This window comes from Trachinotus anak, unplaced genomic scaffold (genome assembly GCF_046630095.1).
Source record: "Trachinotus anak isolate AG129_WGS33_773 ecotype Australia unplaced genomic scaffold, CSIRO_AGI_Tana_v1 ptg000003l, whole genome shotgun sequence".
NCBI classification, from domain to species: domain Eukaryota; kingdom Metazoa; phylum Chordata; class Actinopteri; order Carangiformes; family Carangidae; genus Trachinotus; species Trachinotus anak.
In genome coordinates, this window is record NW_027273854.1 from 3,293,042 (window position 1) to 3,320,315 (window position 27,274).

The window sequence follows — 27,274 nt, forward strand, 5'->3', positions numbered from 1 at the left end:
AAAAGAAAACATGAAAACAGCAAACACATTTAAAGTACATTCAGAAAACAATTATTTAGCTAAAGGCTGCACATTTTGTGCACACTTTGCACTCTAGCTGCTCAAACCAGGCCAACAGTGCACATGCATCCATGTTTATCAGTTAGATTAGGGAGCCACACCCTAATAACCTCCCACCCCATTACAAAAACTGGCCTGTATTATTATCTGAAGATCAGAAAAATTCTTTACAGAAAAGAGTTGAAAAGTTGTAAGGTTTAATGATCAATAAGCAGCCTCTCTCTCTCTGCTTTTACCTCCATTTAGCCTTGACAAAATGTGTGTATTCCTGCCATCCAGTGGTCACAGTGAGTAATCACAACTGCTCCTGTCTGAACACTTCTGGTTAAAAGGATAACAGCAGTGTTTGCTCATGTAGACGCCCATGACAAATTGTTTTGTGGGTTGTTTTTTTTTTTTCAGAACCATTTTTGTTTGCAAACTTCATTAAAATACTATATCTAGTTCAGTTGCCATCTTTATTTTGCAGAAAGCTTTGTATGATCTACAACATATTGAATCAGCAGCTTAGTAAACAGATATGTTCAATGTTAAAATCACTTCTTAGAAAATAATGATTTGTTCCTGTACAAAATGTTGAGAAAATCTATGTCATTATTATTGTTGTTGTTGTTACATATTTTAGTTTAGTGCAACGTTTGGTAAACTGCACCTTCAACATCACGACAGCTGCACTTGTATTACGGCAGGAACAACCCTCCTCTTGCTTTACGGTAGTCGTCCACTTCCTTTGGCTCCGGCGCTGTTCGGAGGTTCGTAACGTGTGAGAACCGGCGAAATTAAACAGCTCTGCGCGGTGTCACATCGTCCACGGTGAGCCCACGGTAGAACACGTAGACATTTATAAAAATCTTTTGTTTTTGTTGAGTTTGGAGTTAAACCCCAGAGCGTCCTGTGGGAGTGTTAGCAGCCCACCGCTCAGTTAGCTTAGCCATGCTAGCACGGCCACCTGGCAAGATGACTAGCGTTAGCTTTAGCCTCTGTTAGCTAACTGAGCAACATCTGCTAAAAAAAAAAATCTTAAAAACCACGATCCCGAAGGTGACAGAGGAGAGATTTTAATCGTAGTTTCATTATCAGGATTTAATGAGCTTACTTCGCCAGTTTTGTCCCCAAATCGAGATTCTTTTGAGGCCAGGATGCCGAAAAAGATGCTGTTAATTTTTTTATAGTGTGGCCTCTTCCAAGCTCTGAAGGACCCACAGTCTCAGTGTTTACTGTTTAAAAGACAGTTAATTCAGCGTGATGTGAAGGAGTGGTCTTTCTTTTGAAGGCCGCAAAGAATGAATCAGTGATGGGAACCAGTGCTTAAAATCACTATTAGATTCACTAATTTGTCAATAATCGACAATGTGATTAGACAGCAGAAGTGCGGGACATTTCCTTTCTTGTCTCTCAGATGTGAGGCTTTTTCTGATTCTCTCTGCTTTACTTTAATGTGAAATTACAACTGTCGACCTGTCTTCTAATTAGTAAGTAGATAAATTTGTTGACACATTGCAGACTGCATTAATCACTTAATAGCAGCTTATTGAAAGATGATTAAAATAATTGTTAGTTGAAGGCCAATACCCTGCTCCTGTGTGGTTGTACCAGCGAGTTGTTGGATGTTCACGGGTCAGTGATGACTAGCCCACTGCGCAAGCTGATCAGTGCCTATCTAATGTAGTGCATTGCTGGAGAGATCAGTGCTGCTCATTGCCTGAGACCCTGAGACCCCATGTGTGAGATCAATCTAAGCATCGTACATCTGTTACCTTGTTCTCTGGAAATACTTTACATTTTTCTGCTTGCTCACATGCTTTGTCTTTTTCACTCTGACCTCAGGAGATGGCGAAGTTCAACGCCCCTGTGATCCAGGACAATCCGTCCGGATGGGGTCCATGCGCAGTCCCAGAGAAGTTTAAAGACATGCCTTACCAGCCTTTCAGCAAAGGAGACCGTCTGGGAAAGGTTTGTTCTCTCACATTAGATACTAGCACAGTTTTCTGTTGAAAGAATCAGGGTGTTTGTTTTCTACAGTTTTCCTAATGTTGTGACTTGTCTGTTGTCAGGTTGCTGACTGGACCGGAGCAACTTATCAGGACAAGAGATACACAAGTGAGTGAGACGCTGTTCAGTTGTTCCTCTTATATATATTTTATTTTATTAGTGACAGCGAACATTAGCAACACTTTTGTTAATGTGGGAAAACTGATTTAAAAAAAAAAAAGTAACTGGCAATACAAAACTCATTTATTTACACCTGATTCAATTTTTTTAACATATGCTTTTCATATAAGTTTTTCACTCCTGTTTCTGGAATTTTCTGGAATCTTTTAAACATCATTAGTTATGTATGTGTTTTGTCCTCAGATAAGTATTCCTCTCAGTTCGGAGGAGGCAGTCAGTACGCCTACTTTCATGAGGAGGACGAGACGAGCTTCCAGCTGGTGGACACCGCCAAGACCCAGAAGACGGCGTACCAGAGGAACCGCATGAGGTTTGCTCAGGTACGACAGCTCAAAGCCTCAGAATCCCTGAAATCTGAGAGTTTATTTAAAACATAGGTGTTGTGTGTTATATTTGAACAAGTCCCTTAACAGGATGATGATTGTTTCAACAGAGGAATCTGCGCAGAGACAAGGACCGGAGGAACATGACTCAGTTCAACATGCAGACGCTCCCGAAGAGCGCCAAGCAGAAGGAGAGGTGAGTCTGTGGAAGCTCCGCCTGTAGGAAAAGTCCTGCTGTACATCATCTCTGCTAAATGGATCCACACAAGAAGAGAAGGAGTTTTGTGCCGACAGCTGGTCAGATTGTAAAGACTTAACTTTAATGCAACTCTTTTCAGGGATCGAATGCGTCTGCAGAAGAAGTTCCAGAAGCAGTTTGGTGTCCGTCAGAAGTGGGACCAGAAGTCCCAGGTATGTATCAGTTTATTGATTCTGTTACTACAACTAATTACAATAGTTCTAACATAAAGGCCAGAGACTGATATATAATGGAAAAATAAAAAAAACATCTTAAGTTTTGGACTTTTCATGAGGCAAATATTAAAATAATAAATAATAAGACATACAATACATACAATAATAACTAGCATTTTTACTGTTTCCTGACATTTTATAGACCAAACAATGAATCAAATAACTGGCTGATGATTCCATAATAAAAGTAACTGTGACATCACTGCATCGGCTACACGCAGCAACACTAATCTTTGGGGATGATACTGTATGTTAGATGGGTTGAGGGTTTTTGCTAACATGGATGTTTACATTTGTCCCGCCCCCTCCCCTCCCCCTCCAGGCCCAGCTGAAGCCCAGAGACTCCTCTGTGGAGGTGAGGAGCGACTGGGAGGTGAAGGAGGAGATGGATTTCCCCAGACTGATGAAGATGAGGTACATGGAGGTGGCTGACCCCCTTGACATGTAAGTGAAACCAACCTGCTGGTTGTTGTCGCTCACTGACACAGGTGAGACACAGAGGATGATGATGATGATGATGATGATGATGGTGGTGGTGATGAGCTGTCGTGTCCTGTGTCCTCCTCCAGTGAGTGCTGCGGTGCCCTGGAGTACTACGACAAAGCTTTCGACCGCATCACCACCCGCAATGAGAAGCAGCTGAAGAGCATCAAGAGGATCTTCCACACTGTTACTACCACTGATGATCCCGTCATCCGCAAGGTCTCAGTTCTTTATAGATTGATTATATTGATTATAAAATCAGCTGTTTCAGAAAACACAACATGAGCCCTTTTCAGACATGGGACATGTGATATTGCTGTATTAATGTTCTTTATGGCTTTATTCACACATAAAAAGAACATCAAGAGCTAAACCACAGGCACAACATTTAGCATCTAACTTATGAGACAGTACAGGAAGTTACCTGTAACCTATGACCTTTACAGTCAGGTTAAGCTTCCTGGTTCTCTCGGAGTCAGTGTGAAAGGAGAGCATCTCTCTGATCTCAGCGTCAAACGACTTTCCAGCTATTTATGCAAAAATATTTTCTTCTCTGACAGTAACCAGAATAATCCAGAAGAATTCTCATTTCTATCAAGCTTATAGCTTCTGAAAAAGGTCCTAACGTTTTAAACATTGTTTTGTAATCAGTTGTGATGGTTAGAAACAATGGATTTCGCCTTTTTAGGGTTGAATTTCAGCAAATCACGATACAGTTCATCAATCACATGTCCATTATAACTAAGTCATATACACGTCGCCTGAAAGTGTTCAAGGAAGAGCAGCTCGTCTGGAAGATGCTCTGAACCCTCCAGTCAGAAGTTTCCCTCTCAACTTTTAATCATCTTTTTTTTCTTTGTTCCTCCAGCTGGCTAAGACTCAGGGCAACGTGTTTGCCACTGACGCCATCCTGGCCACCTTGATGTGCTGCACACGCTCAGTCAACTCCTGGGACATCATCGTGCAGCGAGTGGGCAACAAGCTGTTCTTCGACAAGAGAGACAACTCTGACTTTGGTGAGAGCTGCTGGCACCTGGTGGTCGAACCTTAAATCCTCAAATAAAGTCTTAAATAACAGCTGATTTAAAAAAAACCCCACACTTACACACAGTCATGTGACCTGTCACCTGTGGCAGCAGCCCATATGATATATTTTCATACCACAATTAATCAGTTTCTTTTTCTTCTGATCAATGTTAAGATACCATCAACTTTTTCATAGTAAAAGCCTATATATAAAGTATTTTAATGTGAAAAGCCTGGAGGAAGTGTTGTGTTTTAGTTGTGGAACTCACCGCTGTTGCTCTGACGCTGAACGTCTGACTACTCCTCTCAGATCTGCTCACTGTGAGCGAGACGGCCAACGAGCCGCCGCAGGACGAGGGCAACTCCTTCAACTCTCCTCGTAACCTGGCGATGGAGGCCACCTACATCAACCACAACTTCAGCCAGCAGTGTCTACGCATGGTAGGAACACACACAGTGTCACGTTCAGGGTGATGAGCAGCAGCTTCAATAAACAGTCTGACATTAGATGAGTCTTGGTGAAGCTGCTACAGTTTCTGTTGTTACCTGCAGAGGTGTGAACTAGTTCCTCTAGTAGAACACGAGTTGTCTCAGTTACAACTTCCACATTAGTAACTTCCTGTGAGGGCTCTGGATCCATCAAACTCTCTGAGCTGAATCACTTCACCAGGATCTGTTGTTTGTCTCCCTTAACTCAGGGGGGAGAGCGTCACAAGTTTCCTAACTCCAACCCGTTTGTGGAGGAGGACATGGACAAGAGTGAGGTGGCATCTGTGGCCTACAGGTAACCACTGAACTATCAGGTTCATTCTTCTGTATCAGTGGTTCTGGCCTTGGTGTCCAGTTTTTATTGTAGACATCAGAAAGATAGGAATTCTGGGAAATGTTTGCTCTCAGGCCAACGTGTCGTCTTCATGTTTCAGGTACCGTCACTGGAAGCTCGGGGACGACATCGATCTGATTGTCCGCTGCGAGCACGATGGAGTGATGACCGGCGCCAACGGAGAAGTGTCCTTCGTCAACATCAAGACCCTGAACGAGTGGGACTCCAGGGTAAGTGGGGGAGGGGGGGGGCAGGTTTTGTGCTTTTAATGGTGGCTGATGTTACTTTTCATAATATTACAGAACTCAATCTTTAACAATGAAATTGTTCAGATGTCATTTTTATTTTTTGCCCTCACGTATTAAGTCGATATCTTGACTGAACTTCAGGGTTTTAAAACTAAATGCTCTATAGTAAAACTGAGACTCTTGTTTCATGTTTAATCTTTAAAACTTGGTTCTAAGTGTGGAACAGACCCTTGACCTGTGACCTCAGTTGGATAGTTGCTGTTGTGTAAAAAGCCCCTCTGTGTTGCCTTCAGTATTGTAACGGCGTGGACTGGCGTCAGAAGCTGGACTCTCAGAGAGGAGCCGTCCTGGCCACCGAGCTGAAGAACAACAGCTACAAACTGGCTCGCTGGACCTGCTGCGCCATGTTGGCTGGATCCGAGTACCTCAAACTGGGGTAAGACACCCAAGTGATTTCTTATTCTCTCTGTATGGAAGAAGATGTAGAATTGGAGATCAGGGCTCATATTTATTAAACTGATAAGAGTAAAATTTTTGGACTTTACTAAAAGATTAATGTAAAAAATTCTTCTCTTTTACTGAGACTGAAAAACATCAGAACAGAAACTATTTATCAAACTTGTTTTGACCTAAAAATAAATTTTAACGTCACAGAGCTGCAGAGCTCTGTTCAGAGACCATCGTCAGAGCTGTCGCTGAGAGCTTCTGTATCTTGTTTCCCATTAATGTCTTAACTCATTAACGTCATTATTTGTATTATTAAATGAATATTAAATTAAATTTGCACCCTGCAGACGCACACGCTCTTGTGATGCTCTGGTTATTAAATGTAAACAGTTTTGGTGTAAACAAGGTCATGAAATGTGTCTGTCGTCCTGCTGTCATCACTCAGGGTAACCCAGAGAGAGTGAGAGAGAGAGAGAGAGAGAGGGGTGAGCAGGCTCGCTCTCTCTCTCTTGCTCACAGGGTAACATAACTCCGCCAACCCCATGCCCCAGTCCCGCCGATCATTTCAGCTATTGGGAGTTTCACAGGGTTAAGATGATCTGACTATGGATAAAATCACACAACCCTACGAACTGTGAAGTGAGCAGCAGAGGTTTTGGCCGACCCTGTTTATCGTGTCTCTGCGTGTCCTTCAGGTACGTGTCCCGTTACCACGTAAAGGACTCGGCTCGCCACGTCATCCTGGGCACGCAGCAGTTCAAACCCAACGAGTTCGCCAGCCAGATCAACCTGAGCATGGAGAATGCCTGGGGGATCCTGCGCTGCGTCATCGACATCTGCCGCAAGCTGGATGAGGGCAAGTACCTGATCCTGAAGGACCCCAACAAGGTGAGTCAGCTGATCCTGATCCTGATCCTGAGCTGCAGGCTCTGAACTGCTGGAGCCGACGTGGTAACACTGTGTGTGTTTGCTGTCAACAGCAAGTGATTCGGGTGTACAGCCTGCCTGACGGGACCTTCAGTTCCGATGAAGAGGAGGAGGAAGAGGAGGATGAAGAGGATGAGGAGGAGGAAGGTGAGATGCAGTAGTTGCTGCTACTTTTACTCCACACTCCTTTATTCACTTTAGGGCTGGGAAACGTCTCAACGTGAAAATCAAGTTTTTGAAACATGCACAAAAAGTTTCTTTTCAAATTAAAAGCATCATGACTCTGTGTCGCCGCCGTCTCTGAATCTAATGAAGGTTTGAACAAAAACGTCTCCTCCCTGCTTCTCTCAGCTTTAGGTTCTCTAAAATCACAAACATTGAAAACTTTTTTCTGTTTAAGTTTAGTTTTAGTTATTTTTTAGGTTTAGGTTTATTAGAGAGGACAGTGTAGAGAGACAGGAAATGTGGGGACAGAGTCCTGCTGAGTCCTGCTGGCTGGAAGTGGAACCAGGCACTCGCCTTTGCGCCCAGGTGGTGCGCGCCCTAACCACTTGGCTCGCCCCCAGAAAACTAGTTTTGCTGCATGCGTTAAGACAGCAGGGCTCGACCCCGACCACTGATTTTTCTTGTCTAGTAGTGTTTAAAAAAAACACGAGGTAGCCAGGGCATGAACGCAGCGTGCAGAACAGTCACTGGCTTCAGAAACAGCTGGAAAGAGTCTGACTGCAGGGTCCACATCCTGTCTGATCAGGGCTGGAGGGATGCTCTGGATACACGTCGACACAGATCCACAGGTTTGTGTTGAACAAATGTTCGGAGTGGACCACAAACAGTCGACTGTTGCCTTGGAGATAATTAAGATAATCAAGATTTGCCTGTTCAAATAATATTTGTTAGTTCAAGTGATTAATCAACTCTTTGTGACACGGTTATGATATTACTTTAATCAGTAAAATATATATATAATGCTTTGAGTCCAGGGCTGAGAGAGACGAGAAATAAAACTGTAATATTGAGCCTTGAAATTATAAATGTTACAAGCACCTGTTAACGACGCCGGTCATCACTGTAATGATTCTGAATGTGTCTGAACAACCAGAGGAGAATGTTAGAGCAGGCGGCCATGCTAAGTGGCTAACGCTAGGCTGCTAATGAGCGTTGTTGGAGGTGGATGAATACAGGAGAGTGTTTGCAGCCTCTCATGTGACCCCACATGTCGTCTGCTGCTCAGCCATGATTCACTTCCTGAGGTTGACACAGTGAACATTCCTGCATCTTTTAAATATTATTGTCTGAATGTAACTTCATGTTTACTCTGTCATCAGGATAATTTACCAAACAGTCTCCACATTGATTCTGTTGTGTTCACTGACGACTGTTTTTCTCCTCCTTGTTCTAGATGAAGAGAATTGAAGTGTGGAGTCGGCTCCAGTGACCAAAGCAGCCTCTGCACCGTTCTGATAGAAACACATTTAAGTTCCTTTTGACATTCAATAAAGTCAACAGATTGGCCAATGGCTTTTATTAGTGTTTTATCTTCATTCATTTTAATGGGTAACATTTATGACAGTTTACACATTAACAGCTGTAGATGTTGTAAGAGAAGAAACAGTGAATTTTTAGGAATAAGAGGAAACATCTTAAAGCTGCTTATTCCCAGATGAACTTCAGAGACAGATCACCGAGTTTCTCCTGAAGCAGCCGATCGACTCTTTCGCTCTGAGCCGGAGTGAAGATGTTCTTCCAGTCACCAATCTGACCTGCAGCGAGAAAAGAAAAAAAAACCAAACACTAGACCTGACGTCTGTTCATGTTTCTGCTCAGGAGCTGCTGGTATGATCCGTTACCTTTGCGCATGAAGTTTCCACTGACTTTCTCCTTAGGCAGAAACTCGTAGTTGGCTTTTAAATCTTTCTTCATGGACTTAAATGTAGATTTTTCCACGACTTGGTCGATGGCTGCTTCACTTAGGTTTTTCCCTAAGAACCTGCAGATCTTAGTCACCGCTCCCTTTAGGTCCTAAAACAGAAACGAGACCAACAGAAGATAATGTTTTCAAATGAACACGTCACTTTAATCCACAGTATCAAGAGGATCACGCCTCACACACCTTTAACTGTCCAACACATCAACACTGAAACAGCCCAAGAAGAAAAAAACACTTCTCACCAAAATCATGTCCTCGTAGGTCAGGTAGAGGATGTTGTACTGGTCTCTGCTGGAAAGCCACTTCCTGATGTGGTCAAACCAGGACGATGCTCCAACTGTACAGTGGTACAACACACACTGTCAGCAGTTTTACAACACCTGCATTTTTCCAGCTTTAAATTTACACAATTCAACGTCTTAGTTTTTATGAAATTAAATCACAGAACAAATAACTAGAATCCAGCTCCAAGTGGTTCAGGTCTGGAGCCTGAGCTGCTCTTCATCATGTGAATCCTCTGTCTGGTTCTGTTCTAATGTGGTTCATTATTTTACTGTAGGATGAAGCCCTGACCTCCAGTCTGTCTTTGTTACTGGTCATTTTTCCACACACAGTATTACTACAGTTTTGTCCTAATGCACCGGAGGCTGAAGTAGTTTGTCCCAGCACCACCTTTGTACAGACGGAGGGTTCGTTAATCATCAACAACCTCGTGGTCGACTTGGGTTCAGAACTACCGGACTCTAAATAAAGTAGTAAAAACCAGCTCCACGTCGAGCAGCTACAACAGTAACTTCTGCTTTTTGTGAAATATTAAATCATTTTACCTCTTTGGGCCTCAAACTGTTAAATGAAACCACTGGATTTCAGCAATTCATTTTATTTTTTTCATGTAAAATCTTAATCTGTAAAGTAACTGGTGAATACATCTGTCATGTTCGTTATATGAAGTAACAAGTACAATATTTCCCTCTGAAACGTAGTGGAGTAGAAGTATAAGTAACATGAAATTGATATACTGGTGTACAAGTGCCTCTAAATTGTACTGTATTAGTGCAGTTCTTGGGTAAATGTACTTAGTTACAAAATGAAATGAAAATCTCTCTCTCACTTCATCCTGCTCAGATGACTTGTTAAAAATCAGCACTGGACTCTGGTTTATTGTTATCATCATCATCTTTATCATCACTGAGTGGAGGTTATCTCACCGTTGCCCGTTAGATACTGCTCTAAAAAGAGCTCAAAGCTCTTCGGAGTCTCCAGGTCGCCGCAGGCACTGCTGAAGTGATAATAAGAGACGATGTTGTCCTTTGGATTCCTCATCACATAGATGATCTGACACAGAAACAACCAACAATTAGGGTTTGATCTGACACCGTACACCCTCCTCCGTGCCAAACTCCATTCAAATAATTCATAATTTAACAACACCTTAATTTTAGCTCAGGCACATACTAAATGTGGAAGCTCCTCCGTGCCAAGAAAAGAACTGACTGAAGTCAAAAGTTGTCATTATGTATCCCATAATTACAGCTGTAACAATCGACAATCGATTAGTGCTGCTGTTTTGATTGATAATCGCAACCACACCACTAATTATTTTTCAATGAACTTGTCAGAAATGCCAAACATTTGAGGGGTTCAGCTTCTAAAATATGATGATTTGCTATTTTTTTTACATTGATTTCTGTATGTCTTTGTCTTCTGATGTCTGATATATTTCTCACAGATCCCATAGATATTTTTTTCCAAATTTGTCATTTGTAACTTCTATTCCTTAGAATACTGACCTTAGCCTTCTTGTCCTTCAGTCCTGGAGGCAGGAGAGCCGGGGTGAGGTGAGAGGCGAAGAGCCGGGGCGAGGGTCTCAGAGAGTAGTCCTCTCGGCCCTCTGTGTACTCCAGCCACGGCATATGCTCCAGGTTGTTTGGATATTCATTCAGACCTCCGCCCAGCTCACAGATGGAGATGATGATCTGCTGAGTCCATATTGTGCCTGGGTGCATATATTAAAGTTCCCCTCCAGACATGTTTTAAATATATGTTCAACAAGTATAAAAATGACTCCGGGGGCTGGTTGAACTGAAAGTTGAACATTTTTAATGTTTATAAAGATAATTTGATTTTAAAATATGTACAAAATCAGTTTTTTTAAAACCAGTTTCAGGGTGGAAAGACTCAGTTGTGACGCTGAATGCTTATTTCACTCACGATATGTCTTATATCATAAAAAACATCATGTGGACTTTTTTTTATCTGAGGTGGCCTTTAACTTATGAAGAATCATTACCTGCAGTGACTCTGGTCCCAGTCAGGACAGGAAACTAAGTGAAAATAATATGATAGTAAAGAGCTGTTTCACTGACCTGACTTTGGATAAGTGACGAGGAATATGTCGCTGTCTCGTATTTCAAAGCTCTGAAGTGAATCAATGTGCTCTGGAGTTGTGAAATCGATGGCAAAGTTGTAGTCTTTATACCTGCAGAGGTAGTCCGTGATCTTCTCCATGTCACTTCAAAACATAAAAGAATAGTTTGAACATGAGTCTGCAGAGGAACCTCACAGGTCTCTGATGTGGCAGCGGGACTCTGGACTTTGAGCTGGCTTCTTCTTCTTCATGTGTAGGCCTCTATCTGACACCCTGACTGCTGGGTACACACTGCCACCAGCAGTGAGCTTTAAATACAAGGCAGTGGTTGTTTTGTTGGAGTTGAATTATGTCTCTTGAACAATGTGAAAGCCTGAAATGTCAAGGGTCATACCAAATGCTCAGTGCTGAGCTGTGTTCATACCACACGTGACGAGCAACAGTGGTGGAAAAGTCGATGTTCGTACGGTGAAACCAGAAGATATTATGATGCTCACAGTTCAGCGTCACAGATTGACAGATGTGAAACTCTCCTGCTGTGAAAAGAAAAGTGTTTAAGTTTAATTTTGTTCCCATTCAGATTCATTTGAATCATATCTGTCACTACTCATTCACAAATGAATCAATATTTAGAGTCTGTTTTGTCTTCAGCAGTAACAGGCTGGACACTCCTTGTGTGTTTTACTGTCATAACTATGAACTTATTTTGTCCAAGTTATTTATAATGATAAAAATCACGAGTTCTGTGTGGGTGACCTGTGATTGTGAGTATGAAGGGGATATTTGTTATTATTTTGTACATATTTTATCAAAATTTTAACCAAACTGCTCCTTTCTGTCAAGTCTGTGTCTTGTCAGCTTTTTTAAAAATTGTTTATGGATCATCACTTTCTATTTTTTTTCAGATAATTTCTTCAAAATAGTTTTTTTAACAGTTGATTTTCAGAATCATCAGCATTTTAAGGAGATGTCAAGACAGCAAAGAATAAACTGACTCTCAGTGTTTCATGTCAGACCAGTGTCTGTTGTTGGATCCCGTCAACACATGAAGTTCATCAGACATCAGTTATTTTCCTCTCAGGGATTTCATGTGGGGCCTGATGCTCCTCTTCTCTCTCACGTCTTTGTTCCAGGTGCCTCCAGAGACGCCTCAGCATCCATCAGTCCCTCAGGTTTGGTGTCAGCAGGTAGTTGGGTGAAGCTGACCTGCTCCAGCAGAGCCAAGCCTCCTATCAGCTGCTTCACCTGGTTCAAGAAGAGCACAGATGGAGCCATCATTTATCTGAAGGAGGCTTTGACAGTTTCAGGGCCACAGATGAAGGAGTTAATTACTGTGTGGCCACCAATGCTGAAACATCACCACTGATTCTTCTCACTATTAAAGGTAAACACTGAACTGAACTGAACTGAATCCACTGTGATCTTTGAAAGTAAAGAGCAGAGGATACAAAGACTCTCGGAGTTTCATCTCAGATGTCATTTAATGTTGTTTTATGAGGATGATGATAAAAAAAAAAGGTCTTACTGAGGTTTCTTGAGCATGATACTCAAACCTGACCTCTGACCTTCCATGTGGAGAGATCAACATGATTTTCCCATGAAGATAAATAAGGTGTCACATTATTAGTACAGTGTTCATGATGGTAAAATGCTGCAGTTCAGGGATAAAAAGTCAAATAAATCCCATCTTTGGAGAGAGCACAGTGGTTTATAACTGATGGTTTCCTGACTCTCCTCAAAGGCTCAGACCTGCTAACATGTGTTCAGCTACATAACAGCTTTATAAAGTGGTTCAAGGTTCGATTTATTCTTCCATGAAAACACAGACTGCTGATGACAAAACACTAGAAATAAATACTCATAAATTCAACTATAATTAGATTATTATAAGTCATATCATTATGACATTTCATGCAGACATTTCAAACAATTCATGTGAAACAGCTTTGGACCTGTTTTATCTTTGGCCACATGGGGGCAGCACAACAACAGTGACACAGTTTCCAGTCACCTGATCAGGTTTAAGGCAAACTGCTCATGTAACTGGTGTCCGACTGAGTTGTCATCATGAGCCACAGGGAGAAGAGGAAGACGTCATGTTCGCTATAAATGAACAACATGTACTGTGCTCTCTGTTCTACCTTCATTTCTCAGTCTGTGTTTCTACTTGTTAGTTTGCCACTTAGAGGAAAGAGGAGTTTCTCTCCAGATGAAAGTGGTTTTACTTTGTTTAAAGATGACCTCAGATTTGGGGGAATCATATTTTTTCTGCTCTGTTTTTTTGTTGAAGTCAGAAGCTATAACACAGAAGTAAGAACATCTGTACTGAAGGGTGTGTACATACAAAACGAGGCAAAATAGCAACAACCTGCTCACTTTCATCTAGGTTTTCCAGACCCTTTTTGGATTTTTCAGCATTTCAGTATTTTAACAGCTCTAACATGCAGAGCTCAGTTTATCAACCCATCATAAATCATGCAGCAGGCTTCAAGTGTTGCAAACATTCCTCATTTTCTCATCAAAATTCATCAACTTTTCTCATTTCCCTGCAGGAAAGAGGCTGAACACAAGGTCTTTTCCTGCTATTTCCCGCTGTTACACACTTAAAATATCATCATATACATATCACTTCTTTTTTTTCATATCCCTGTTGGTTGATCAAACATTGTTTAAACTCAGAAAACACTAAATCCTGCTCATCACAGTGGATCTTTGTGTCAGTCCTCCCCCCTCTGGTCTGCACTGAGACCCACAGCTGGTTGCATCTCTGCTGTGAACTGGGATCAGAAGAACCACCAGACTCATGTCTCTCAGCATCTTATCACTTATTGTGACACATTTCAAATTCTTTAAATCTGACCTCTGGTTCTTTCCATTGAGTTGCACTGATATAAAACAAAGTTTCACACACAGACAAAATGACAAGTGACAACGCCACATCCTCACTGACCACTGAGTGGAGTGTATGTAAATGTGAATGAATGGACTGAGGCTGCAGTTTGCTTATTGTATTTGAATATTGCCACTGTAGAGCAGGTGAAAATTAATTGTCAAACAGATTTTCATTTTTCATTTTAATATGGTCATAGAGCTCATAGGAAAATGCTGCCTGGATTTCTGCATTTTCTTTTTAATTTTTACTTAACGCATCCTGTTGGAAGTGGTGTCACATGACTGCTGACCTGCACTGACCTGCCCAGGCAGCACACCTGTGCTGTGTGTGCTGCCTGGGCCTGACGGGGAGGAGAGAACAATCAAAAACATACATTAATATCATGTCTTGATGGCTTGGGGAAGTGCCCCCTGGGGTAAAGCCAGCTGCCCCCCACCACCCCCACCTCCCCCACATGCTAATACTAATGCTAATGCTAGCCAATGCTAACTAGTGCTAGTGCTAAGTAATGCTTACTGGGGTCGAGCTAGATGGCTGAGCTCATGTTCCCCTGGGGTTGAATGAGCCGCTAGCTATGCTATGCTACGATTGCTAACCCAATTTGTGTTGTTTTTTAGTTTTTTCCCCCCTCCAACCCCAAATGTGATATTTTTTAGGCGACATTCTGTGTTGTTTGCAGCTATAAAAGCTATACGACGTTAAAATGATTAAAATTTTAAAACGAGTCTGTTAGAGTGGAGAAGTGCTGCACATTCAGTTATTGTTTTGTTATTTTTTCTGACATCACTTGTTGTGACCTCACAAAGCATAGGTTTGGTCTTGTGAACGCGATATCTCAGTGACGCGTTGAATTAACTTCATATTTGGCACAAATGTCCACCTGGACCCCAGGATGAACTGATTAGATTTTTGGGGTCAAGGTTCAAAGGAGGAGAAAGTTGTGACCTCACAAAACATGGTTTTTGCCTTGTGAACGTAATAGTTGTGTAACACCTGGAGGGAATTTCTTCAAATGTGGTACAAACCTTCACTTGGACTCAAGCTTGAGCTGATTAGATTTTGGAGGTCAAAGGTCAAGGTCAGCATGACCTCACAAAACACTTTTTAGCCATTACTCAGGACTTCTCCCAGCAAGTGTGACCAAGTTTCACACAAATGGTTATTATTTTATATGACTCTGGATAAACAGGGATGTAATCTGACACGAGGCAGTAATTTTGCTTTCACGCGTGAAATGTCTTTTATAATATAAAGAACATCACATGAACATGTTAACAAGGGAAAAAACTTGATTTCCATCAAAGAATTTTTGTTAACAAGGCAAAAGGGACATGTATTGACAATCTGAACCGACATCTACTCAGGCATAAAAATTTTGGGTGGACCAAGACTGTGTTTTAACCTTTAAATTAAACCCTTGAGGAAGAAGGTTTAAATTTAGATTAAAGTTGTTTTTTAACAGTCACATAGATTATTTGGATTATTTTGGTGATAACTAAGGACCAACGCCGGCCAAACAAGTAATTATTCCCAAAACTCCACTTTGCACTTTTTAATGTAGTTTCCAAAACCATTTTCACACCAGACATTGTTCTGCATGTTTTACTCCTCCAGTAGTGGAATGTGTAAATACTCTTTCTAATGGAAACTAACACAGTGGTTGAAATTAATCCTGTTGGATTTAATACAGGTCTTAGAAGTACATTTTCAGATGTGTTTCAGAAAAGCCAATGTTAAAACCAAGAGTTATTATTCTTGATTAAGGCCTCGTTTAATTTACACCCTGTCCAGGAGAGACGATGCAGTGACGGAGGCGGGGCTGAGACAGTATTTCCAGCTCGTTGGTCAGGATTCACTTTGGTATGTGGCCATGTACATTCAGCCATCAGCGGGGTTGAGGGATGGCAGCAGAGAGGTTCACACTGGGGATTCTGGGTGTAAAATGCCAGAGCACAAAGCGAGTGTTGAGTATGACTCAGTGAAACTCTAGCTGGCGGTCACGTCGCCTTGGCCTGAGATCAGTCTAGGTCCGGCAGCAGCAGCATTAAGATTCTGCCCTGCACCTCTTTTCCTTGTATGTCCTGCAAAAGAGAGGGTCTCCTCATGTTGGACACATGAATCAGCTGTTTGACTTGTCCCTCCTCTGACTTCAGCAGCCGGGAGGGATGGAGAGGGAGAGGTCTGCACCACCCTTCTCTCCTCTCTCCGTGTGGATGTTTAATCTTCGGGACATATTCCCTCAGTGACCAGAGCTGAGGCAACGGCCGTGATTGTCTAAAAAATCCAGAGGGCCAAAACAATCAGTGTCACCTTAATGATGCAACCATGCCATTAATCCTTAGAGACGGGGCCTTTTAAATCAACAAATCTCTGCCAGACTTACAGTGTGCCATCTTGTTTAACCTCTGTTAACAGAGACCAATTGGAATTCAAGACACTGCTGTTATTTCTCTTCTTTAAAAGCAACAACACTCAGAAGCCAGATAGTAGAGTCACATGGGGCTTTATTGACTGTCTCCCAGTGCCACTGGTTTCCAGTCCCTGTGATTTGATGAACCAGTAACAAAGAGGACCTTTATATCCCACTGCTGTAGTGGTTTTACTATCTGTAGCAACAAAGCAGTTAAATTCCAGTGCCAGTGTTTCTGCAAGTTTTTATCTTGTTAATTCTAAATTAAGTTTTTTTGGAATCTTTTCAAATGCATGTTGTTCAGTGTTTTGATGTATTTTTCCTGCTGTTTTCCTACTACCAGGGAAGCATTGATTTCCATTCATTTCTGGGAAAACCTGCTTTATGTTATGTAATCCATCACAGTGACTATTACATCAGGTTTATTCGTGGTCACATTTATCATCGCTTGTTAAATAAATAGAAAAAAGATTGATCCCAAATCAGAAAAGCATGGCTTGTAAAATTATTATGTGTGATGTAAACTTTATGGAGCCTGGAAAAATTGACGTAAAATCATTTTTTAGCTGATTGATGGTAAACTTAAAAGGTCTTTGCTTTTTCTTTGAAAGTGATTGGATGGTTAATACCAATTTTTCTTTCTTAACAGATAATATTCATCAATGTTTCCAGCTGTATTTGTCTTATTTTAGCTCCATAAGAGTAAAGAGTAAATAAGCTTGTCAGTGTGAAGTAAATGAGATAAAGCACGTTATATTTAAGAAGATAATTGTTGTGACGGTGGTTCTTGTCGAAGGATTTGAACGCCTTCGTTCTGCTCGTCGTAGACTTGCAGTCTCATCTCCACAAATCAACTCCTCTTCAAAAAGAAGTCAGAGAGAATCAGCTGAAGTGCTCTGACGTCGCTCGCCCTGTGGTCGTCAAGGTGATGGATGAAAATTGTTTTGTAACGCAGCCTCTGTTAGTCCTCCCAGAGTTCAGATTAGGTTTGAACCCCACCTCCCTCCTCCCTCCTCCCTCCTACAACCCACTCCCCCTCACTTCTACCATCCATCTGTCCTTGGAGCCAGTAAGATGTCTAATCACCCGAACATGGTGAACACCCCAGAGTCTTACAGTCTCACTGGAGTCTTGGCTCCTTTCTCGCTCTGCTATAATAGAAGTGCGTATATGTCCCTGGTCAAACACATGTAAATGTACAGTAGTGTGTAATGTTGCCAGGGTGACGGGTGGTAGGCTGCTTAATGCTCTGCACAAAACTAATTTTGAGACATTTTGAAGTTCGTAGCACAAAAGACATTTTGGTTGGTCAAGTTTTCCTGTCACTCAAAGAGCCTTTTGTCCAAATAATTATTTCCGCTCTAAAGCAAATGGATATAAAACCTTGCTTAACATTCAGGTTCATAACTCGATTGTTTAAATCAGTGTTACAAGTTTTCTCAGTCCAACCTGTGACGTAATGTCAGCCGCCTCATGTTCTCATGGTGCATGGAAAGTGTTCCCAAATAATACACTAGGACTAGGAGGGATTTAATTAAAGATTACACTAATGATAAATTATTGCCATTAGAGTAAGCAGGTATTCAGTGAATGATTATAAGCTGTTATGTCCTTGTTATGTAACTGTGCCATAAACTGATCCAAAGAGGAGCAGCAGCAGCTCAGAGGTTTTGTCCTACATGTTGTTTTTGTGCCGTCACACACTGGGACCTAAAGTCTACTTTCATTAAATGCTGCAGGTTTGTGTGTTGGACGCTGTAGCCCACATCTGCCACACAAAAAAAATACATTTAATATTTTTACTCTTTCTCTGAGTATCATTCTGCCTCTGAGTCTGGCGGTCCTTTCTCTGATTCGAGTGAAGATCTCTTTGTTCGATCAAACTCTGTTCCTGTTTTTGTGCGAGCGCATGTGTGGTCAGGTTGAATTGGTGGCCAGACCCTGTCACACAAATTCCTTTTCATTCAGCTGGAACAGAAAGAAAGAGAGAAAGACAAAAAGGGGGTGAAAGTAAGAGTGAGACAGGGAGTGAGTCAGAGGCCGGGGAGAAGGGAGGAGGAGAGGGGGAAGGAGGGAAGGAGGGAGGGAGAAAGCCAAGAAACATTTGTAGTTGAGTGGACGAGCACAGACAATCCCTGGCGCACAGCTTTCTGAGTGTCATGTAAACCAGCCCTTCGCTCTCCCTTTTTGTCCCATTCACTGCCTGGCACCCTCCCTCCTCTCTGCCCCACCCTGTGGCCTCTCTGCTTTGGACTTGGGGGGTTTGCTCGCCTCTATAAAAGCTCTGTTTGCGCCCCAAGCGAGCTTCAGTCCCCATCATGGAGAGTCAGAGAGTCCAGTCCTCGTACAGGAAGCGTTTTGGGCCTCAGGGCTCCATTACAGGAGTCAGGCTCGGGAGCCTTCCCTCCAGCCGCTTCTCCTGGCATGGCACCCCTCGCAACCTCACCCACTCCAGCCCCGTATCCAGGATCTCCCTGGGCTCAACCAACCCGGCCCTCCTCCTGGGGAGCCCCGGGGACCGGCTGGACTTCTCAGCTGACTCCCTGATGAAGGCTCAGTACAAGGAGAATCGCACCAACGAGAAGGTGGAGATGATGGGCCTGAACGACCGGTTTGCCAGCTACATAGAGAAGGTGCGACTGCTGGAGCAGCAGAACAAGGTTTTGGTGGCGGAGCTGAACCAGCTGAAGGTGAGGGAGCCCAGCCGAATGGGGGACATCTACCAGGAGGAGCTGAGGGAGCTGCGGCGGCAGGTGGACGGTCTCACTGCCAGCAAAGCTCGGCTGGAGATAGAGAAGGACAATCTGGCTGCAGATGTGGGAACGCTCAAGCAGAGGTAGGAGGAAACAGGGCGGGGCTCCTGTGGGTTGATGTGATGCACACAGGAGGAAAATCTACCCTCTTGTTTCTGTGCCATTAGTGTTTCACAAAATTGGTCTGTGGTCACAGGAAGAATTTTTATTTGGCTTATTTGTACTTTTTGATGATGAAAGCAATGACATTTATATTACAGTTGACACTCATCAAAATTATTACACAGTAAACTTAATATACTTAATATAATCTGAGCTAAAGTATAACTGTAGAAAGATTCCTGCACTAATTTTTATATGTTAAACAAAGAAATTGAATGCATAAACCTTCACTAGGTCTACAGACTATGACCAAAGAGCTTATTAACATAAAGACAAAGTTTAAATTAACCAATCAAAAGACAGAGAAGGAGCTCTCAACTCTTTACTGCTTCTTCCCTCCTTCTGTGCACGAGGGTTTTATTCACTGGATTTCAGTTTTAGCTTCAACTCTCGTGTTCAAGAATGATCTTATTCTGTTTTTTACGGTTTTGAATCTTGTTGGCTCGTTGCAAAGTTGCCCCACCTGTAAAATGTAAATGTATTCGCACCATCAGCGGTTGCTCACACACGCGTAAAACAACAGGCTTTGGTGAAGCTTGGCTCCGGCTCAGTGTTGAGTCTGTGCATTGGTTGCTTTGGGACTTTTTTAAACACCAGAGGAAGAAAGATGAATTCAGTTCAGACTGGCTTTGAGGTCTCTCTGAGTAAAATAAAACGGGTTTGTTGCATAGCAGAGAGTTTTCTTTTTTAATTACAAATGCATTTATATGCAGATTTTGATTGTCTCTGATTGGCTGGAATGCAGACCACTGCGCTCTGCCCTAGCTTTACTCCCGGATCCCTCTTTACAAACTTGATCCTGTCTGAACCCTCTCGTCACCAGTGAGTGAGTGTGGAGGAATGAGGCTAACACAATGGTGGCGCTGCACAAAGGCAGCGGGCAGCCAGGCAGATGTTCTCTTGTCCACCGTTAATCCAAAACACTGATTCCCTGCAGCAGCAGATCCAGCATTTCTCACTAAAGTTGCACACGTGGCATGAATGTATAATTTAATTTAGTCAGGAGAGAGAGAGAGAGAGTGAATGGGTAGGAAAGTTTACTTCAGACTCCTCTCTGGCCTCTGATTACCACGCAGCTGCCGGTCCCCTCAAAGGACGCAGAGTGAATAGTGATGGTCGTGGCTGGGAAGGTCAAAGGTCACCACTTTTGTGCTTCCTGCTTCTCTCCTGGAACCACTCCATTCAGCAAACTCTGCGTGACGCTGTACAGATGTTACCCCCAAGTCAGAGCGTCTCTGTGTGTATGGCAGATGGATTTACAGGGTGGTGTGTGTCTGCGTGCGAGGCTGTGTGCGTATATGGATCCTTTTTGTGTGTGTGTGTGTGTGTGTGTGTGTGTGTGTGTGTGTGTGTGCTCCATCCCGTGGGAAAGGCCTCTGCCTGTTAGATTGGAGTGAATGTGTAATGATGCGTAAGCTGCCCTTTCAGCTGAGCCCCCGTCGTCTCCTGCAGCACGGGGAGCAGCTCTGGAGCTCACAGTCAAATCTGATCGAAATGCTTGAAATATGTTTTCAACCGTCACAGTTTGACTCTTTATTATACAGAAAAGTCTCATCTGAACTTCAGAATACTGTTTGCTTTTTTTTCCCTCTCAGCGAGGCTGAGCCAAGGAGGAGGAGGCAGGAAAAAAGTCAGCTACTATTATGCATGAGAGCTGAAACTGTTGCAGGGTTCATGTTATTTAAAAATGTCCAAAAGAATAATCTTATTAAAAATTACCCGAGAGTTATATCATATACCGTATGTGTAAGAATGAATCTAGAAATGATTATGTAATTTCAACAGAACAAACATTAAAGAAAGGACTTGTACTCTTGCTAATTATATGTTAAGAAATAAGCTACAAAAAACTGGAATATTGTTCAAGGGATATTTCATGAATGCTAGCAGAGAAACAAGTTGTTGTTGTTGTGTGTGTGTGCTGCGGGGACTTACATCTGTTTACACCGTCACATTATGGGGACTTGTCCACCTTATGATGACAAAAAGCAAATCTCCATAACATCAGTTATTACATTTTAAGGTGTAGACATGTTTTAAATAGGTTAAGTTTAGGCTAAGATTTGGTTTAGGTCAAGGTTATGGTAACGGTTGGGCAATGTAAATGTCTTGTGAGGTCATCGAGACGTGTGTGTGTGTGTGTGTGTGTGTGTGTGTGTGTGTGTGTGTGTCTTTTCCTATTGAGAACTTTCATTTCAAGCTTTTATTCCTCTTTATTTACTCAGGTTGCAAGATGAGATTGGCCTCCGACAGGAGGTGGAGAACAATCTGAACACCTTCAGACAGGTAATTCTGTTTCCTGGATATATCTTGGAGATATTCAGTGTATCTGACTGTGCTCATTCCTCTGCGTGCCTCACTGTTTGCATATAGGATGTGGATGAGGCTTCTCTAAACCGTGTCCAGCTGGAGAGGAAGATCGATGCCCTGCAGGATGAGGTCGACTTCCTGAAGAAGATTCATGAGGAGGTGAGAATAAAACTGAAAGAAGATGGCGAGTGAAATTGAATTGTAATTACTACTAATTAACATAATTTAAACAACCTATCTGTGTATCACATTTACATGTCTAACCTTTTTTCCTCAGGAGCTGCGTGAGCTTCAGGAGCAGATCATGGCCCATCAGGTGCACGTTGACCTGGATGTGTCCAAACCTGACCTGACTGCTGCTCTGAGAGACATCAGGGTCCAGTATGAAACCATGGCCTCTTCAAACATGCAGGAGACGGAGGACTGGTACCGATCCAAGGTCAGAAGACTCAGATCTGCCTTTTAAACAACATCAATACAGATGTAATAATAACAGCTACATGAGGAGACTGGAAGATACAGCAAAGGACGTCACACACACTGAGAGGCTGATGGACTGTTTGTCTTTGCACACAGTTTGCTGACTTGACAGATGCAGCCAATCGAAACGCTGAAGCTCTGCGCCAAGCCAAGCAGGAGGCCAATGAATATCGCCGCCAGATCCAAGTGGTGACCTGTGACCTGGAGGCTCTGCGTGGCACAGTGAGTCCTCTAAGCCACTGTGGAAACCAGACTGTGTGAAACGCTGCCTCTGTATTATCTAATAATTATTCTCCAATCAGTGTCAGCCATCTGCGACAAGAGGGACATGATTCACCTTCTTCAGTTTCATATTCAGTTGCAGTTTGTGATTCCAATGAGATAATTTGACCCCATGAAGTTACAGCGCAGTAAAGCAGTGGCTCTGTATTCTAGCACAGTGGAACTCAAATGAAACAAGGTTAAAGTGCAGACTCACTTTACTTTGAGGGTGTTTACATCCACATCAGGTGATCAGTGTAAAAATAATTTCCATTTTTATACATAGTCCCTCAGTTTAGGGCTTTGGAATAAATGGAAGTTGGAATAAACACAAACACATACTCAGTTGGACTGAGGAAACTTGGATTTGACACCAAACTACCCCAATAAATCTTTCATGCTCTTTTGATAATCAATCATGCATGTGTTTCTCTAGCATATAAGTATAAAAGGTATAAAACATGACATGTATAATTTTACTGGTTTGGGCGCAACAGCTGTTGTTGCTAACCAGACGAACGTTTTCAGGAAGTTGCTCAAAATAAATGAGACGATGCTAAACACCACCTTACATGACTTGGTGGCAAATTTAAGTGGAAGCCTGATATTTGCTGGCACCTCTATTTTAACATCAGACGTGCTAATGTATGAGTAATATTAGCCTAATGCTAGCAGGCATGTTGGGATCGTTGAGCATTTATAAGTCCTGCAGTGTTGCCTTCAAACACCCTTAAATCTGACAGTGATCACCAATCACTGTTTCACTTTAAGTCCACTGAGCTGGAGAGCTGCAAATAGCAGAAGTAATAGTGCTAATAGTCATGGTGAAAAGCAGAAGCAGTAACATAAATAACAGAAGCAGCAGAAGAAGAAATTGAAAAAGTAGTGGAAGTTGTAGAAACAGTGTTGGGGAGGCAGTTAGAGGTAGATTTACAGTAGCAGAGGTAACAGTAGTAAAGTAAAGCAGTATTTGCCTTTAAAATGAATCTGAGTCAAACATTAAATGAAACCTCAGTTGACTACATCAGATGCTGGTGTCTCACTCAGAACGAGTCTCTGGAACGTCAGCTCCGGGAGATGGAGGACCGCTTCGCCATGGAGACTGCCGGTTACCAGGATACGGTGAGCCGCCTGGAGGAAGAGATCCAGGCGCTGAAGGAGGAGATGGCGAGGCACCTGCAGGAGTACCAGGACCTCCTCAACGTCAAGCTGGCCCTGGATATTGAGATCGCCACCTACAGGAAGCTGCTGGAGGGAGAGGAGAGCAGGTGAGGCAGAGCCCGGTTGGAGCGGTTGGATGTGACACGACCATCAAATATAAACAAGTATATATGATGTTGTTGTTTCTTATGATTCCTCCAGGATCACTATTCCGGTTCAGAGCTTTTCCAACCTGCAGTTTAGAGGTCAGTATCAAATGAGACCCACGTATTTCCTTCCATTTATTGATCAAGCTGCTTTTGCTTTTTGGCCACATGCAGTTTGAAAGGTGATGAAAACCTTCATGGTACAATCAGTTAGGAAGCATCTTCAGAGGACCATGAATTCATACAAAAACTATTCAGGAAACTCTCATGAGTTTTCCTGATATATTGTTATAGAAATAAGTAGAAGGTTTAAAATGATAATGAATCATCCTCTGGGCACCTTAATTCCCACAGGGAGTGATATTTTCCAGATGCCCCCTGAATATTACATTTTGTAAAATTTGGATATTCTGGCCTTTTGTGTTGGATTTACTATTTTAGGGGTCGACTCTTACACATTCGTCCTTTAAACCCACTTTATTTATTGTATGTAATAGCACTTGAAGGCACAGTAAAAAGGCCTTTAAGCAGAAGATAATAAACTATCACCCACTGCACTGCACTGAATGTTCCCTCTCTCTCCCTCTGTTCATACTCTAGAAACTAATCTGGACACCAAAACCCCAGAGGCCCACGTGAAGAGGAGCATCCTGGTTCGAACTGTGGAGACCAGAGATGGGGAGGTTTGTGCCTTTACAGAGCAGCACTCGCTCACTCACAGTGAAGCAGGCCAATCTGCAAATTGCACCTCTTACCCAATCCCTCTGGGGGGCAATGTTGAACCCTTCTGCAGGTTTTCACAATCGTTCACTGCAGCTCACCACACCTGATGCCTTGAGATTTGTTGTTGGGTTTTTTTTTCTTTTCTATTTTTTAACTCTGATCTCTTGTGTTTTTTTTTCAGATCATTAAGGAATCAACCACTGAACACAAAGATCTTCCTTAAAGTTTAAAGCTCTCATATCTCATCCTCAGTCACAAAATGAGGATTTTGAATTACTTTTTTTTTTTATTTTTATTTCCAAACCCCAAAGTTGCCCCAATCAGAGTCATGACATCGTTTCATTTCCCTCTACCTTCATCATCATCATCCTTAGACTAATGTGTTTACTGTCCTAGAACTGTATTTTAACCAGCAGATACTCTGAGACTTCATCACTAGAATTTCTGCCAAAAACATCCGTGTTTAGCTTTTTGTACAGCTCCACTTTTAGCTCGAGTTGAATCTAGGCCATAACAATCACTGTAAATAACTGGTAATCTGTTGAATTTTAACTTGGACTGACGGACCAGAGTTTTAGCATCGTTTCAGATTAGCCGCCGTAGAGGAGGCCTTGAAATGTAGCCGCCGTGTTCAGCTTATATGTAGCGTGGTGGAGGTTGACGTGTGGTTATTGTGTACGTGGATTCTTGGCAGGGGAAGTACAAGAAGGAGTGTGGGGTTTGCAGATGTCAGAATAGGATTTAGGTAGGGAACGAGAGATTTGTGTATGTTAGAGCAGCTTTTGGCAGAATGACAGGTGAATCTGGGCTTAGTGTTAAACCCTGACTGTTGCTATTTTACACTGTGTTCCTTTGCTGCTGCAGCCATCTCTGCTTATGTGTTGCTTCGTGTATTAAAGGTCCTGCACACATACAAAAGTGTTTTAAATTTCTCACTGATTAGAGCTGCTCTCAGGTTTGGACAGAGCTATGATGGGATTCTTCTGAGCTTTCTAACCAGGAGATAAACAAAGGATCTGTCTCTGGTCTGAGGAACTGAATTTACAGACAGATGCAGTATTCTGCATGTACCTTAGTCTGACGCAGAGAAAGTGCACGAAGCAGAGCCTGAAAACCCACAAGAACAGAGCAAGATTAATTAGCATAATCAGACAGACAGAGACAGTAAAAGGCAATCAAGCAGAAGTCCAAAATGACACTAAAGTATAATTTTAACACAAAGACGCACTTACTTGTCCTAGTTTTAGCGTCACGATTCCAGTTGTCTTGCAAATTTGTCTTGCAAAATTGCAGTGATCCATTTATCTCGTCTGTAAAAACTTTGCCTGAATTCTCTCTGAAACTCTTTGAGCAATTATTTTCTATTCAGTTGCTCAAAGTCTTTTTCCATTTTCCATCTGATTCTCCAGGGTCTGTAGAAGGTCTAATCAGCAAGTGTGTAGGGCCTTTAAAATTTCCTACGTGAATTTACCTCGACTCTCCTGCACCCTGATGTTCCCTCATGTCTTTTGACACCAGAGTGTGTCAGGGCTTGTCCACCTGTCGAGGAGGGGTGATAGGGACAGAGCCGGGTCGGAGGTGGTGTTTGGAAGCTGATTCGACCTCCAGCTTTCAGTTAATCCGCCAACCTCTCTCCTCCAAATTCACCAGCCAGCTTCTGTTAGTGTTTGACTGATAGCAGAGCGAGACAGAGGCGGAGGAGATGAACCTCCAGCAAATCCAGAAATGGACCAGGAACCCTTTTTTTTAATTTTATTTTGAAGGGGAGGATGTTGGGGTAAAGGAGGCTGCACATAAGGATGGATGGACATCACAGCTCAGACACTGTAATCCAAGCCTTGTGACTTTTTTTTTTTTTTTTTGGAGGCCCTGTCGACTAGCCGCGCTGACAGGCCCTGACGCTAATGAGCGGTGCTACGCTCAAGCTGCCTGTCTCTGCGCTCATCGCCAAGGACACGCTGTGATTCGTGCTCCCAAGTGCCTCCCACCCTCTCCCCTCCACACAACCCCTTCTCCTGTTTCCCCCAGTAACATGCAGCCCACTCTTGTATTCTCTTGTTTTGTTTTTAAATGTCAATCCTGAATAGAAATTCTGACTCCTGAGTCTTGTAGCAAAGATGCAGCTGAATCAGAAGAAACCTCTGCAGATGTGAATATAACTTTAGTTTTGACCAATGCTGCGAGCTGTGACATCATGTTACCTTAACAACAATAAAACATTTTTGTTTGTTAGAATCGATGCCTCTTGTTTTGTTGATGTTCAGGACCGTGACGCATACGTACAGTATATCAGCTTTCATCTCACTGAGACGAGCCTGATATTTGCTGACAGATAACTTTAGGCTATTAGAGGACAGACACTGCTCATCATAACTGATTGTTCCTGCCCATTAGGCAGGCGTCACTGCAGAGCAGATGGGTTCACTTCCTGTAATATCACGGCTCATTATGAGTGTCACTATATGTCCGGGCAGAAAGATAATTGTGGCCAAAAATAGTGTCGACTTAGATGCAAATAAACACCTGCACTTGATACACCTATAATGTCGCCGCAGTTATTTTATTAACAGCAAAGACGACAGAGGTGCCTTGAGGAAAATATTTCAAAGGATCCAAATGGAGGAATTTAATTTCCCCTGTTTAAGATCATCAGTAAGTGATGGGGGATCCCTCCACTGCAGGTCAGCAGGAATTGTG

At 42.6% G+C, this 27,274-nt stretch overlaps 3 protein-coding genes across 4 annotated transcripts; 2 read left to right on the forward strand and 1 right to left on the reverse strand.

Annotated features, from left to right (window-relative positions):
- Positions 1–739: 739 nt before the first annotated feature.
- Positions 740–8,498, forward strand: eif3d (eukaryotic translation initiation factor 3, subunit D). Its single transcript, XM_071466463.1, has 16 exons — positions 740–873; positions 1,888–2,013; positions 2,115–2,160; positions 2,416–2,552; positions 2,666–2,751; positions 2,894–2,966; positions 3,352–3,473; positions 3,599–3,731; positions 4,381–4,528; positions 4,849–4,979; positions 5,237–5,322; positions 5,462–5,591; positions 5,903–6,045; positions 6,752–6,944; positions 7,037–7,130; positions 8,383–8,498. Exons 2-16 carry the CDS (start codon positions 1,891–1,893, stop codon positions 8,394–8,396), a joined length of 1,659 nt encoding a protein of 552 aa, XP_071322564.1. The 5' UTR covers positions 740–873; positions 1,888–1,890; the 3' UTR covers positions 8,397–8,498.
- On the reverse strand, positions 8,489–11,509 carry sult3st1 (sulfotransferase family 3, cytosolic sulfotransferase 1). Of its 2 annotated transcripts, none has more exons than XM_071466485.1 (6): positions 11,390–11,509; positions 10,701–10,906; positions 10,119–10,245; positions 9,153–9,247; positions 8,831–9,002; positions 8,489–8,743 (listed from the first exon to the last, which is right to left on the reverse strand). In XM_071466485.1, the coding sequence occupies exons 2-6, from the start codon at positions 10,821–10,823 to the stop codon at positions 8,634–8,636; spliced, it is 627 nt and encodes a 208-aa protein (XP_071322586.1). In that variant the 5' UTR covers positions 10,824–10,906; positions 11,390–11,509; the 3' UTR covers positions 8,489–8,633. The 2 variants fall into 2 exon arrangements, with proteins under 2 accessions (XP_071322586.1, XP_071322578.1); XM_071466477.1 differs by having other exon boundaries at positions 11,277–11,503.
- Positions 11,510–18,802: 7,293 nt separating this feature from the next.
- gfap (glial fibrillary acidic protein) lies at positions 18,803–26,812 on the forward strand. Its single transcript, XM_071466497.1, has 9 exons — positions 18,803–19,417; positions 21,722–21,782; positions 21,870–21,965; positions 22,084–22,245; positions 22,383–22,508; positions 23,595–23,815; positions 23,910–23,953; positions 24,455–24,537; positions 24,759–26,812. Exons 1-9 carry the CDS (start codon positions 18,900–18,902, stop codon positions 24,798–24,800), a joined length of 1,353 nt encoding a protein of 450 aa, XP_071322598.1. The 5' UTR covers positions 18,803–18,899; the 3' UTR covers positions 24,801–26,812.
- Positions 26,813–27,274: the final 462 nt, after the last annotated feature.